The sequence below is a fragment of the Cryptomeria japonica genome, chromosome 3 (genome assembly GCF_030272615.1).
Source record: "Cryptomeria japonica chromosome 3, Sugi_1.0, whole genome shotgun sequence".
Taxonomy (NCBI): domain Eukaryota; kingdom Viridiplantae; phylum Streptophyta; class Pinopsida; order Cupressales; family Cupressaceae; genus Cryptomeria; species Cryptomeria japonica.
The window spans coordinates 1,000,247,160-1,000,260,229 of record NC_081407.1 but is presented as its reverse complement, the minus strand read 5'-3'; the positions used below and the strand labels follow the sequence as shown (position 1 = coordinate 1,000,260,229).

Below are 13,070 nucleotides of genomic sequence, written 5' to 3'. Positions count from 1 at the left end.
GGCTCTGATACCAATTGATGGACTTGAAAAGCACTGAGAGAGGGGAAGGGGGGGGGTGAATCAGTGACACCAAAAATAAAACTACTTCAAACACTAACCGGTAGATGAACTTAACAAAACTTTTAAACACAATGCATGCAATCCAAAATGATATAACAACATCCACAAAAAGTAAAGTATCCACCATAACACAAGTGTTTGTACATGGAAAACCCAAATAGGTAAAAAACCACGGTGAGATGGAACTCACAAGTTAACTATCTGTTGGTTGAAAATTTGTACACTTGGGGAAATATACAAAATTGTGGTTTCAACCACAGCACACGAGTAAAAACTCTCCTAATTAAGGGAAGGCTCCCCCTATCTAACTAAAACTGAAATAAAAACAGGATGGGACAGCAATCTAACTTCTTTCTTTAAGAAAGACAATATCCTTTTCTCTTCACAGAAAAGGATAGCGATTGAATATGAACAGTAATAACCACTTTTAAGTAAAATGAGAGAAAGGAAATGAAGTTTCCTGAAAGCGCGAAGACTTCCGTCACTTCCTTCGGGACGGGACAACAATATCAAGCTCAAAGACTTGACTATTGAAAGTCCTATCTACCCTTTGCTATACGAAATTTTACAATAAATAAAAGACGACAGCACAAAGACTAGAATAATTTATTCTTTTAACACAAAGACAAGAACTAATGCAAGCTCAAAGACTTGCTGCTATTTCTTATCAAACAATAATTTTTTCTCAAGAACAGACGCAAACTCGAAGATTTGCTGCTCCTTCTAGAGATTTCCTATTTTAATTAATCTTCTCTACTTGTAGCTCAAAGACTTCAAATCAGATTGGACTAAGCTCCTTTAGAAACACTTTGCATAGAATAAATAAAAAGAATGAAACTCAAACTTGTAGCTCAAATACTCAAAACTTGAGTAATCTTTCTTTACTATTTCTTCAAAACCTTCAATTCACATACATAAGCTCAAAGACTTCTTGCTGTAAATTTGGCAGAGTTTTTGCTTGCTTTCCCAAAAAGATCTCCATTACAAAGGACCCTCTCTTCTATTTATAGGAGAGGAGCCTTGAGAAAAAGGTGGGAGGATCCTAACTAACTTGAGAAATTCCCTCAACCACCAAGACCTATTCAACAACTAATTGTGACTTCATTAACTAACTAAGACTTATTCCAACTACAGTCCTAATCGGACACAACTTGTAGTTGCCTTACCAGTAATTACAAAAATGCAAGTGATGACAACTTGCCGAAAGGGAAACTACAATTCTGAAATTACAATTTTAAAATTTTACAACAAGTGTTAAAAACACTTAAGTTGCAACTCTTGAAGATACGAACAATTCGAACTTTTGAATAACTTTCTGCAATTCATCAGGATCTGGTTCATGAGTGTTCATAGCCACCACCCTAGTTTTTACGATGACATCATGGCATTGGCATAGCGTGGAATTGCCTTTTTCCAATGCTGACCGGATTTCCTGCAACTCAGTTTGATACTTAATCAATATTTGAATGGAAGCGACTGAGAATTGCTCACTTCTCCATTCATCATGAATCTTGAGTTGCAGGTCTGCAAGAACTTCTTCCTCGGGCAGCAGCTCATCATTCTGATTTAAAATATTGCAGGATGTCTTTTTGCAATGGGAGGTTACATCTTGAAAGACTGCTTCACGCAACTTTAAGGTTTCACCAATTTCTTCAATGAGTGATTTGAGAACAAGAGATTTGTTCTCCAGAAGTTCCTCATATTCAATGTATGTGACTCTAGAAGGAATTACGTCATGCACCTAAAGAACGCCCAACTGATGTTGAGGCATCTTTCGCCAAGAAACTAAATTTCCCTCAACCTTCTCTAAATTTAGTTTGAAAGCACCCAAGATTTGATTCAACTTATCTTCAATGATCTCCAATTTAACCATCGTTTCAAATACCTGTCTTATGACTTGTGAACATAAGTCATGCAGTTGATCAACCCAGGTGTCTAAGGCTTGAACCTTTTGGGCGGCTCTCTCGATACCTTGGATTGGTTCGCTGACACTAGAAGAAATAGGTACTTGGCCTTCTCCACTTGAAGGTTGAGTAATACTTTGGATAGCTGCCATGAGTCTTTGATTCTCTACTTCTAGTTGATCTTTCTTGGTCAACACCTCATCATACCGTTGTACCAATGTAGCCACTGTTTGTTGAGCATCGTGCTTGACAACCTCATGAGTCTGCTTACCCAGTTGAACTTTGGTGATCCGATAATCAGCTGCTTGCATTTCTTCAACTGGTTTATCTGATATTGGTTCAGCAATCTCCGCCACTCTCATCCGGTTTTCATCAACGATCACCCTTGAAACTGTCTTTGCCCTCTTAACAGCTTTAGGTTTTGATTGTTTCAACTATTGGTAGTCAAAGGGATCAGGTGAGATCACCTGCTTCTTCCTCTTTGCAGTGAAGGAACTAAGCCATGGAGGTAAAGCCATTAACTCTGATTCTGGGATAGAGGGAGAAGCAGTTTCTGTTTGAAAAACAATGGTGACCTTGGGAGAAGTGTCCATCTGGATAGCCACCATAGTCTGCTGAGTGACGACAGGATGTGATGAAGATGTCATGAACTCATCAAAACAGGTCATAGAAGTATCAATATCAGACACAGGTACATATGAAGGATCTTCCGAAAAGATATTCAACAAATATTCCTGAGGATGGCCTTGAGATGGTTCTGTTGCTGAAAGTGGGAGGACGTTCTGCGGAGATTCTGAAACTGAAGGGGCAGATTGAGAGCTCACATCTATCACAGGAGGAAACATGGGTACCTCAATAGGAAGTGAAGAAACAGAATTATGTGGAGACTCTGTAGAAAGTGACTGAGGAGCATTATCAGATTGAGTTTCTTCCTCTGAAGCTTCAGGATCAATCACATGAATTTCCAACTATGGCTTCTCCTTGCCTTGAACTGTTATTTCCTGAGGAGGAAGCACCATTGCACGGTTGACTCGCAATTTAATCCTCGCACTAGAAGAGGATGCACCTTCTTTGTTGTCTAGTTGAATTTCAGACTTCCGCCCAAGAGGACCTGTAGAATCATCTTCTTTCCCCACCTTAATCTTAATGAGCTTGACACCATTATTCTTTAGCCAGATATTGGTATTGGCAAGAACTGACTGGAATCTATCCAAGATAGAAGTGCCTTCCTTGTGGGACCAGTGGATAGAAGGAAGCGGAGCCTCATCAACATTCTGATTGACATTCTCAGGATCAAGAACGTTACCATCATCAATCATACCTTGTGGCATGTTCACGAGGTTTAGATCCACAATCTGTTCTGCAGTGAGTCGGCAGTAATCCATCTTGCGAATCTCCTTTTCGATATGAAGATCAGCCCAGATATCTTCTATCCGGTGTACATGGATGAAGGTCTTCTTGATCTTCTCCTTCATGCTTCGGTAATCGAAATCAGCTCTAGGTTTGAATCTTTTCAGTCTGATTTCCTGCAACTCAGTCTCCATAGCCCTGGCCTTGATTGAAGTCATTAGAGAATATTGACCAATCTTCAATGGGTTGTTGGAAGAAATACCCATGCCAACCTTGTGCTTAACTGATTGGGGTGTATGCACAGCCATGATCTGCCTTCCCAACTCCATGAGAATAATCTTATCTGTTGGGTACCGTGGGAGCATGTAAGGCTGCCCGCCATAGCATCCAACTCTCATGTAGGTAAAAGTTGGAAATTGGAGAAACAAACAACCATATTCTTTCACCTTTTCCCATGCTTCATCTGAGACTCTTTTGTTTTTCAGGTTCTTGTCAAATTGACACAAATAATGACCAAAGAAAGCGTCCTAAACCCTTCTGAAATGAGACCTACTTGATCTTGGAGGCAACTGATCATAGTATTCCCAAACCGGTACAAGCATGCGGTCACCCTTGGTGGAAAGACCTGGGAAATGTCTAAGTGACGCAGCAATATACACGAGATATGAATTCATGTACAAGGTGAAGGTAGTAGGGACGACTGCAAGTTGTTCACACAAAGCATCACTGATGATTTCACCCCAACAGATGTGCTGAGACTGCCTTACTAACATAATAAATTGGTACATCCAAGGTTCAAAAACATTGGAATGCTCCAATCCCATCATACGACTAAGAAGAGTAATAGTATCACCGATCTCATTCTTGAAATCAAACCGATATAACTTTGCCCATCTGGTAAGCGCAGTGCGAGGTTCATGAATCCATTTGTTGATATGACGCTTACAGTCTTTCTCCCTTTTGGCAAAGTATTTAGCTGCACTTTGCTTGGAGATCTCTATATAAATGGTTTCGGAAGGTATTTTGAAAACCCTCTCTATAGCTTCTGCATCCAGGCGAATGATCACTTCCCCATCATCATTTCTAATGACTCGTGACTCTTTGTCAAAATGATGAGCACATGCTAGAATAAATTTTGGTTCTAGGGCAGCAACTGGAAAGGATGCGGCATGATGGATATGGCTGTCCAGCAACCGTTGCATATCACCCTCCTTCGGATCTTCAATCCTTTGTATGAATTCGGACATGTCAACATGCCCTATCTTAGTATCCTTGATATGATCAAGGGAGGAGGAGATCTGTGACTGCGAAACTTCATTCTGGTATTTATCATACCTGTATTTCATCTTTTTTGGAGTGGGAGATGATGATACATCTGTCATCTGGAAATAACTGGGAATGCTGCAATGTAAATCCAAGAGTATCAAGGCAATATCAAAGTCAGTATCTTTAGACATTTTCACTCCTCCAAATGAGAAAGTTCAACTTTCGTATTTTGGTTTTGTGAGAGGAGATATAAGAGGTGGAAAAATAAGCTTTGGACTTATTTCGGGTTTTGAAACATGTTTTGCAAGTACACAAGAGGGAAGTACAAACGTGCAATCGGGTTTTAAATTCCGAATGCAATTATACTTGCAAAACACGAAGCATGAATAAATGGAAGGAGAATGAATTTTCAGTTGGGAAGTTGGGAAGAACACATTTGCAATTGGTTTTCTAAATCCAAATGCAAACTTATTTACAAACTGAAAATTGAAGGAATGGACGGAAAAAAAGTATTTAGGCATGCGGGAAATGACGAAGATGATAAGTACGGATGAGGGAATTGGAAGCGGATAGGTAAAAATGAATTTCGGGAAGATCACTTGGAACTTTGTCATGCCAAAATGGGAAGGACTTTCAACTTGCAATCCGGATTTCAAAACCCGAAATTGGGAAGAACTTGATTTTTTTACCATTGAAACTTGATTTTTGGACTAAAGAAGGTTAAGTCTTTGTCCAAAAAAAAAAAAAGGGAAGAACACATTTTGAGGTAGAACTTTTCACACTTGCAAATTTCTTTGCAAATTGGGAAGAACACATTTTTCTTGTTTTGAAACTTGATCTTTTGGATCAAAGAAGGTTAAGTCTTTGTCCAAAAAAAGGAAGAACACATATTTTCTTCTTACTTGCAATCGGGTTTCTAAAACCCGAATGCAAGTAAAGAAAGAGAATTTTCAAAGGGGAAGAACAACTTTTACTCTACAAATTTCTTTGTAAAATGGGGAATTTCCTCTTCATAAACCCAATATGAACATGAACAAAACCAAAACTTAAACAAGAAAATGCAAGGAAAGAAACAAGAAAGAAATACAAAAATAAAAATTACCTTGCAAAGATGAGGAGAGATCCAAGCTTGTAGAGTCAACCAAACATAGCAGATGAAACCCTTTAAATAGAATTTAAACAAAGGAAGAAACTTAGCCACGCATGGTGACCAAAGAAAAACCGATTTGCTATAAAAATGCCATGAAAAATGCCAAGGAAGTAGTTCGAAAATGATTTGATTCATCATTAAATACAAGAGAAAGCAAAAATGACTTAGAATTGAAAGCATACCTTGAATGAGAAAGGTGCGAAACTTGCAAAAAACGTGGCTGGTTTTTAGGGCGTTTTTGCAAATCGATTCCCCAAAATGCACACAAAACGGTTTGAATGAAGCTTGAAATCCAATGCATTTATGATTAAATCAAAAACGCCTTAGGAAAGGGTAGATTCGAACCTCCAAACCATGGCAAATGGCACAAATGCATGATTTAGAAAAAAAAACGTTGAAGAAGACAAATGGCGAAAATCAGTTTGATAGATGCGTAGAACAAGGGTTTGAATCCTTCAAAGTTGCAGCAAATCTACATTTGGAAGGAATCCCTATCTTTCCTCCAAAAAATTCGAACCTAAATCAATTTGCAAAGGCATGGGAGAAATTTCGGGTTTTAGAAATGAAACAACAAGTTTTCAAAATGTTCATATTTTTGCCTCTAAGGCAAATTTCGGGTTTTAGAAAAGGAAATACAAGTTAAATTACTTGTAATAGGGAAATAGAATTCCCTTTACAAGTGATTTTACTTAAAACATGTAAAGGGATTTTAAAATCCTATTTACAAGTTCTATTTAAAAATAAAAATAACTTTAAGTCATAAAACATGTAAAGGGGTTTTAAAAACCCATTTACAAGTTTTACAAAACACTTAAAAGTTATTCTACTAGTAAAGGGGGTTTTAAAACCCTTTTTACCAGTTTCCAAAAACTTGTAATTGGAGAAAAATTCCCCTACAAGACCAAAAGCTTCAAGGGGGTTTTGAAAAACAAATTACCAATTACTGGTAATTATCGAAAAATTCCCCTACATTGAAGCAAAAACATAGCAAACGGACTCGAAACGCAACGAAATTCGAAACGTAGCTTGGGGATGGATCAACAATCGATCCAATCCAAGGATGGGGCGAATTTCTGCTTCGAGAAGCATGCCATAGAGTAAAATTTTTCATTTTTTAATAAAAATTTCCATGTGATAGTCCAATTTTTGAAATAAAAAATTGAGGACAACACTATCTGCAGTAATAGATAACTAACCAATTAAGGTCTACAAAGTGCTATGCTAGGAGCGAATCTTGTTAGAGATCCCAAAGCTTGATTGGAAGCTTATACCTTGTTAGGAGTATGTAATGTCCCCATTTTGCAAGCATCAGAGTTTGTAAGAATTAGCCTATCATTTGACCCTCGTAGGCTAATAATTATTGATAGAGGGCCTCGTGTGGCAGTTACTTGGTGATTAGAGACATTACTCTTCAGCTAGATTCAAGTTTTGGCCTTTGCACAGGTTTTTTGACTCAGATTGGCACACTTACTATTTATAGTAAGTTACTATTTTGGGAGAGTCAGGGTTCCTATTAATAGAAAGACACCTGAGCAGAGCTTATTGGCAGTGTTGACCTTGATTGGGCCTTTGCAGCTATTTCTAGACTCAGTTCCACATACTTACTATTTATAGTAAGTCACTATTCAGGGTTTCTATTTTTAGACAGGTATCCAATCACATGGAGAACAGGGAGAGTCGACTCCTGGCTCAAACGGTTTAGCAATCAGACAAGTACATCAAGAGATATTAAAGTTTAAGCAACTTAAATGATTTATTTAATATTTTAATATTATTATAAAGTTCTAAAGTAACTTTATAATAATAAAGTCACTTTAATATAATAAAGTGCGTTAAGTGAATAATTTAATGTGGGAATAAATCTTTTATCCCACATTGGCCAAGAAGGTGTTTGAGCTCTCTTAAAGAAAGAATAAAAGGAAAGGCAAGAGTTCATTCTGGGCATCCAGTTGATGAATAGTATTTTGATTGATTTTTATTGTGGAGCCTAGGGCTTTCGCAATTTTCTTCTTTGATCATAGGAAACGAAAACTTCCTATTGATAGCAATTTTGAAGGTGTGAAATAACATCTGAATTATTGCAGTTGTGGGAAAGAATACTTCAGTTCTTTCATTTGTGCAAATTGGTGAAGTTTTCTACAAGGGTTTGAAGTTTATTGTTGAAGAACATTTATAGTTGGTTGTGAATCATCCTTCTTTGGCACATGGAGTGATATCATTCTTGTTGGGAGAGATTATCAACAAGTTATTCATGGTTTTAAGAGCAGATTGCAAGTTATTTCATCCACTGCTACAGTGCCGTGAACAGTGCGCTACAGTGCCATGAACAGTAACTCGTGAATAGTGAAATGCTACAGTGATATGTGAATAGTAAAATCGCTACAGTATATTGCATCTTAGTTGAGTCTACTCAAGGGTTCTTCAAAGGTTTTAATTGCTGCTCATTTCCAGATTAGTTGCTGCTGTCATGACATTGGAATTTGGGCAGAATTTATAATTGTTGGAGGCCGTACTATAGTAGCAGCAGCCACGCATGTTGCTTCACAATTTACATGGTATTTGAGTTGCTACATTACCCACAACGTAGGCGCTTCATTGGATCAGGTTCTCTTGCATTTAATTTCAGTATTTAATAGACATTCGAAGTTGGTTGTATGTTGCCATTGTACTCAGACCTGGGTATTTTGTTTCATATCATATTCAGCTGTCAGCCAAGAGTCTTGGCCCTTTCATATATGTGGTAATTGGGACATCAATAAAAAGGAGTTGCATATGATATATTTGTAGTATTTATTTCAGTTTGCAAGATAACTGTTTGTCTTAATGTCCCTAGCTGAAAGTCAACATTTCATAATAGGAATTGCATGGCAAATGTTCGATAAAATGCTTATGGCTGTAGTTCTCATTTCCATACTCTAGTTTGCAGCATATGTTATTTGCACTTTCTTTATTCCTTGGTGAAACATCATTGAAAACTCAAGCAAAACCCAAACACTGAAAACATTGAAAAATCAAACAAAGGCAGAAAATTGTGGTTGGTTAGAGTCCACCAAGTGTGGGTTCTTACAGAGTAACCTCGGTGGAGGATTTATGAATCCAAACTAATGGATCATCCTGTTAAAGGATTTATACATTGAAGCTTGTTAGAGCTTACCCGGTTAGGGGATTTGATTCTGCTGTAATGGTTAGAAAACAACAAGAATGGTTTGATCTGTTCTGAGTAGCACAATACTTGCTTAATCAGATCCTTCTAAATATATTCAACATTGCTCTTTTGCATACTTTGCAACTTAACCCTTTTTCCTTTCGCACATAACATAACACTTTTCACTAATTTAAGTAATTCATTGTGATGTCAATATATAGACCTTATGATATCATGTCAGCCTTAAGAAATCATAACACAATTTCCTAGGTGCAGTGTATCTGGACAAGTGATCATAACTGATCACAAAAATTACCGCCAAGCAGTCGGTGCAAGTAATTCATCACAAAATTACCAAATACCGGTTTGAATAAAACATATGAACCATTGTCCTTAAATCTCCGCTTGATCTCCATCTTGATCTTCATCTTGATGCCGACTTAGTATAATCACAGACTGTCTCTTATGCACATACCGGTTGACACAAAGTAGCGGTTAGAGATAAACCTCTTAGTATAACCTCTAACATACCGGTTGACAGAGTAAACAATTGAAGTTACACCAGTAGTCAATATAATCATGTGTGTGTGAGAGTGTTTCATCAATGACAACAAATGATGAATACATTACAATCATCATCAAGCCGACACTATGAACCATTCATTCAAATACCCCATGCTAATGCAATCCAAATGAAACATTCACAATCGAACTTAGCAACAATGAGATTCAAGTTAACTTTGCACTGTAGCTTACAATCAACAAACCGCAAAAAGTATGAACCAAGGAATTCAACATATATCATCGCATGCATCCACAATAATCAATGAACTTCAATTAACTTTGAGAAGTAACAAGAAACCATGCAAAATGTGCAACTCAATACAAAGATCCGCTATATCTTCAATGAAACTTATGTATTGATGTCAACATAGTCTTGGTAACAATTTCTAGCTTCCTCCTCCTACTCTACGCTGACTTGCTATTTCTATTCAACTATTAACTATTAACCTTTAGAAATGAGAAGGCTAGGTCTTTTATAGCTCTTCCATTACAAAAGAATGGCGTTGATTGATTCTCAAATCAACGGCCAAGATTTAACAATAAAACCCTAATTAAGGTTAGTTACAATTAACTCCCTCTTGTCCATTGAGATCATTACAACAATTTGGATACATGTCCTACATTGAATGTGGACCAATAAGAAATGAGATTAGGTACATTGAACTTAGTGCCCTCCACATGTGTAGTTTTTGATGAATCATGTTCAATGCACTTGGATTCCTTGACTTATGATTTGATTGGCTTGATGATGTTTAGATGCCACCTCAGCTATTTGCACACCTTGTACCGCAAAAAATTCTCTGTGTTTTGGACAATATCTCTTGATACTTAACATTTCCAATCCTTTGATGAATGTGATGGGTCATATTCCCGAATTGTATCATCTTCTAATTTTTACTAACTATTCTGAAATTATCTGCTCAAGAGATGCATTCTTTGCATTGATCATCTTCTTCTTTCGTTGCCTTCATGATTCTTATGCTCAATCTTCATGTGTAGTGATTGCAAGTGTAGCCTCTGTTAGCACATATTTTTACAAAATATTTTGTGCTATATATGGATGCCTTTTTTCCTATCATATGAGCATTTACTGCTGGTGTCTTATATGCAGGAGCATAACTGAAGAAAATGGAGCTGTCCAAAAGATCAACTGTTTCATGAATGGCGTTGCTAAGTCCTCCAAGCCTGCACAAATGGAGCGGTAGAAAAGGCTTTAGAAACTTTCAAGTATGCTGCGCCAGAAAAGGGAAAGCCTTTATCCCACATTGTTTGTGGGATAGGCTCTTTTAACATCTAAATCCAAAGCGACTCATATGATAACTATCGAAAGACAAATGGCTTTTGGCGTGAAGAAGGTTTGGTGATCCAATGGACCCCGCATGCGTGCACATCTCAAGGCGTCCAAATTTTGTGATAGGCTATCGATGACGAGGGCTAAAGACTAAGCATGTCGGGCTGATCAAACGATGATCGCAGATGATCCAACGGTGGTCTCTATACCGCAATGAGAAACAAATCGCCAGATATCCATTGCGGATCAGCAACAAAGAAGAACCAAAGTGAAACGGTGGGTTCGGCGGTGCTGAGGTGGTAGACCGGCGGTGATGAGCTGATAGTTAGGTGGCATGTCATCAAATTCATAAAGTGACTTATCTAACAAACCTTGGCCGCGATGGATCTCTAAAAGGATTCACCAAAAGCATCAGTTCCATCGACATAAAATACATCGAAGAAATCAGAAGTGGTCCCGTCGATAAAATAAAAAGTATCGATAAAACTACAGAATCAATAAGACATGTGAACAACTCGCCGAGGGAGGAAGTTTGGCCGAAAGAATAATATCGAAGAAACCAACAGAAACTTTATCGATAAAGGGTGATCCGCGAGCGAACCAAAAGCAGACACGTGGCGGGGTGTAGAATCAAAGATCAAAATTGAATGTGTAGTTCAGACTATAGGTTGAAAATGCATTCTTATCACATGACTAGATTATTAATTCACGGATGTCATTTTTAAAAGGGAAGTATATTCTTATCCTCAGATACCGGTTCTCCCCTATTTTGGCTGGGTCCTGGTCCTGGTCCGTGCCCGGTCCTGGTCCTGGTCCGGTTCGCCCTGGGTCCCACCCGGGTCCTGCCCAGGCGGCTGGGTTCCCTGTGGGTTCTGCCATGCAGGACCCACAGGGAACCCAGCCGCCTGGGCAGGACCAGGGTGGGACCCAGGGCGAACCCAGGAGGACCCGGGTGAACCCAAGCCCGTGGGTTCCCAAAAACGGGGCCCACGGGTTAGCAAGCATTTAAAAACAATAAAAAAACAATATTTTTAATCATATTCATAATTTGCAAAAAAGATAATATTCAAGTTTCAAGTTTCAAAATGTGAAAATGTCATGACACAATAAAGTATAAAGTTAAACATTCAAATTACAAGCCATCTATGGGATTTAAATTCCATATTCATCTTCATCTGAAGCATCCAACCCAAGCCATTAATTCAGAATATTTATTGGCATTGGCAATTATGGATTTATGATTTATTGATTTATGATTTATCTGTTATCATCTATGTATCATTGTATGGGAAAGTTACATTGTATGTTTGATGTTTCATATTTGTATGTTTGAACTGTGAACATATATAATTTTGATGTTTGAAGTTTGAACATATATATATATATATATATATATATATATATATATTAAAAAAAATTAAAAAATATATATATATATGTACGGACGAACCCGTACTCGTACCCAAAAAAAAATTTTTTTTGCCGAATCCGCGAACCCGTACCCGAATCCGAACCGGAACCGGTAACTTAGTTCTTATCGTATCACACTGCCTTACGTTATTATTTGAACGTAAATTAAGATGAAATTTATGTATATTTACCCTAAATAAGTGCCTTGAATATATATTTTAGGGTAAAGCGTTATTTTATATCAATGGATGTTATGTTTGCAAAATTATTTTCTTAAAATGTAAATACTTTGGTTTTATTGAATTATTTTAAACAAATATTTATATAAAAATTATTGACTTTTCAAACTAAAATCTAAGGTGGAATATGTTTAATTTTCAAATCAAGGAATTTGATTGGCTTATCTTGTGGACAGGAGATATTGAGAAGATGATGCATATTTGCCGAGGAATTTTATCAAGGCGGAGAATAAAAGACACATTATTAAAGCATCATTTATTATTTTTTAGGGTTCTCATTTGTAATTGTTTATTAAACCAGAGGGTGTGTCCTTTGGAATGCAACTGTCCGTAACTCCTTTTTGTGTATGAAAGGGTGTGTCCTTTCGTATATGTCTTTTGATTCACATACTTATAGGGAGTCATTTTTGTACGTAAGGGGGGAAATACTGCTGGGGAAGGACTGTAAGTTATATGTATTAGGGAAGTCTATAGGAAGAAGAAGTATCTTTTTGTGCAAACAGACTGTAATGGAGTATCTTCAAGTGCAGCTTATGTATGCAATCATTTCCTAAAGATTAATATATAAGGTTCATTGTTTGTTTTCTAAATATTGTGCATACTTTTGTGTTGATGAGTTATCTTTGTCCTCTTGATAAATCTGTCATTTGATTTGCTATGATGTGTCATCACATGCTGTTACATTAAACGT

General features: G+C 37.3%; 1 protein-coding gene across 2 annotated transcripts in view; it reads left to right on the top strand.

Moving 5' to 3' along the window:
• LOC131077750 (uncharacterized) overlaps nt 1-12,855 on the top strand; it is a 131,932-nt gene extending 119,077 nt beyond the window's left edge. Inside the window, exon 4 of one of the 2 annotated variants that reach the window (XM_058015299.2) lies at nt 12,556-12,855. In XM_058015299.2, coding sequence (XP_057871282.1) covers nt 12,556-12,573 — 18 coding nt within the window. In that variant the 3' untranslated portion in view covers nt 12,574-12,855. The remainder of the gene's footprint in view (nt 1-12,555) is intronic. The other variant, XM_058015300.2, reaches the window with a different exon arrangement.
• Nucleotides 12,856-13,070: the final 215 nt, after the last annotated feature.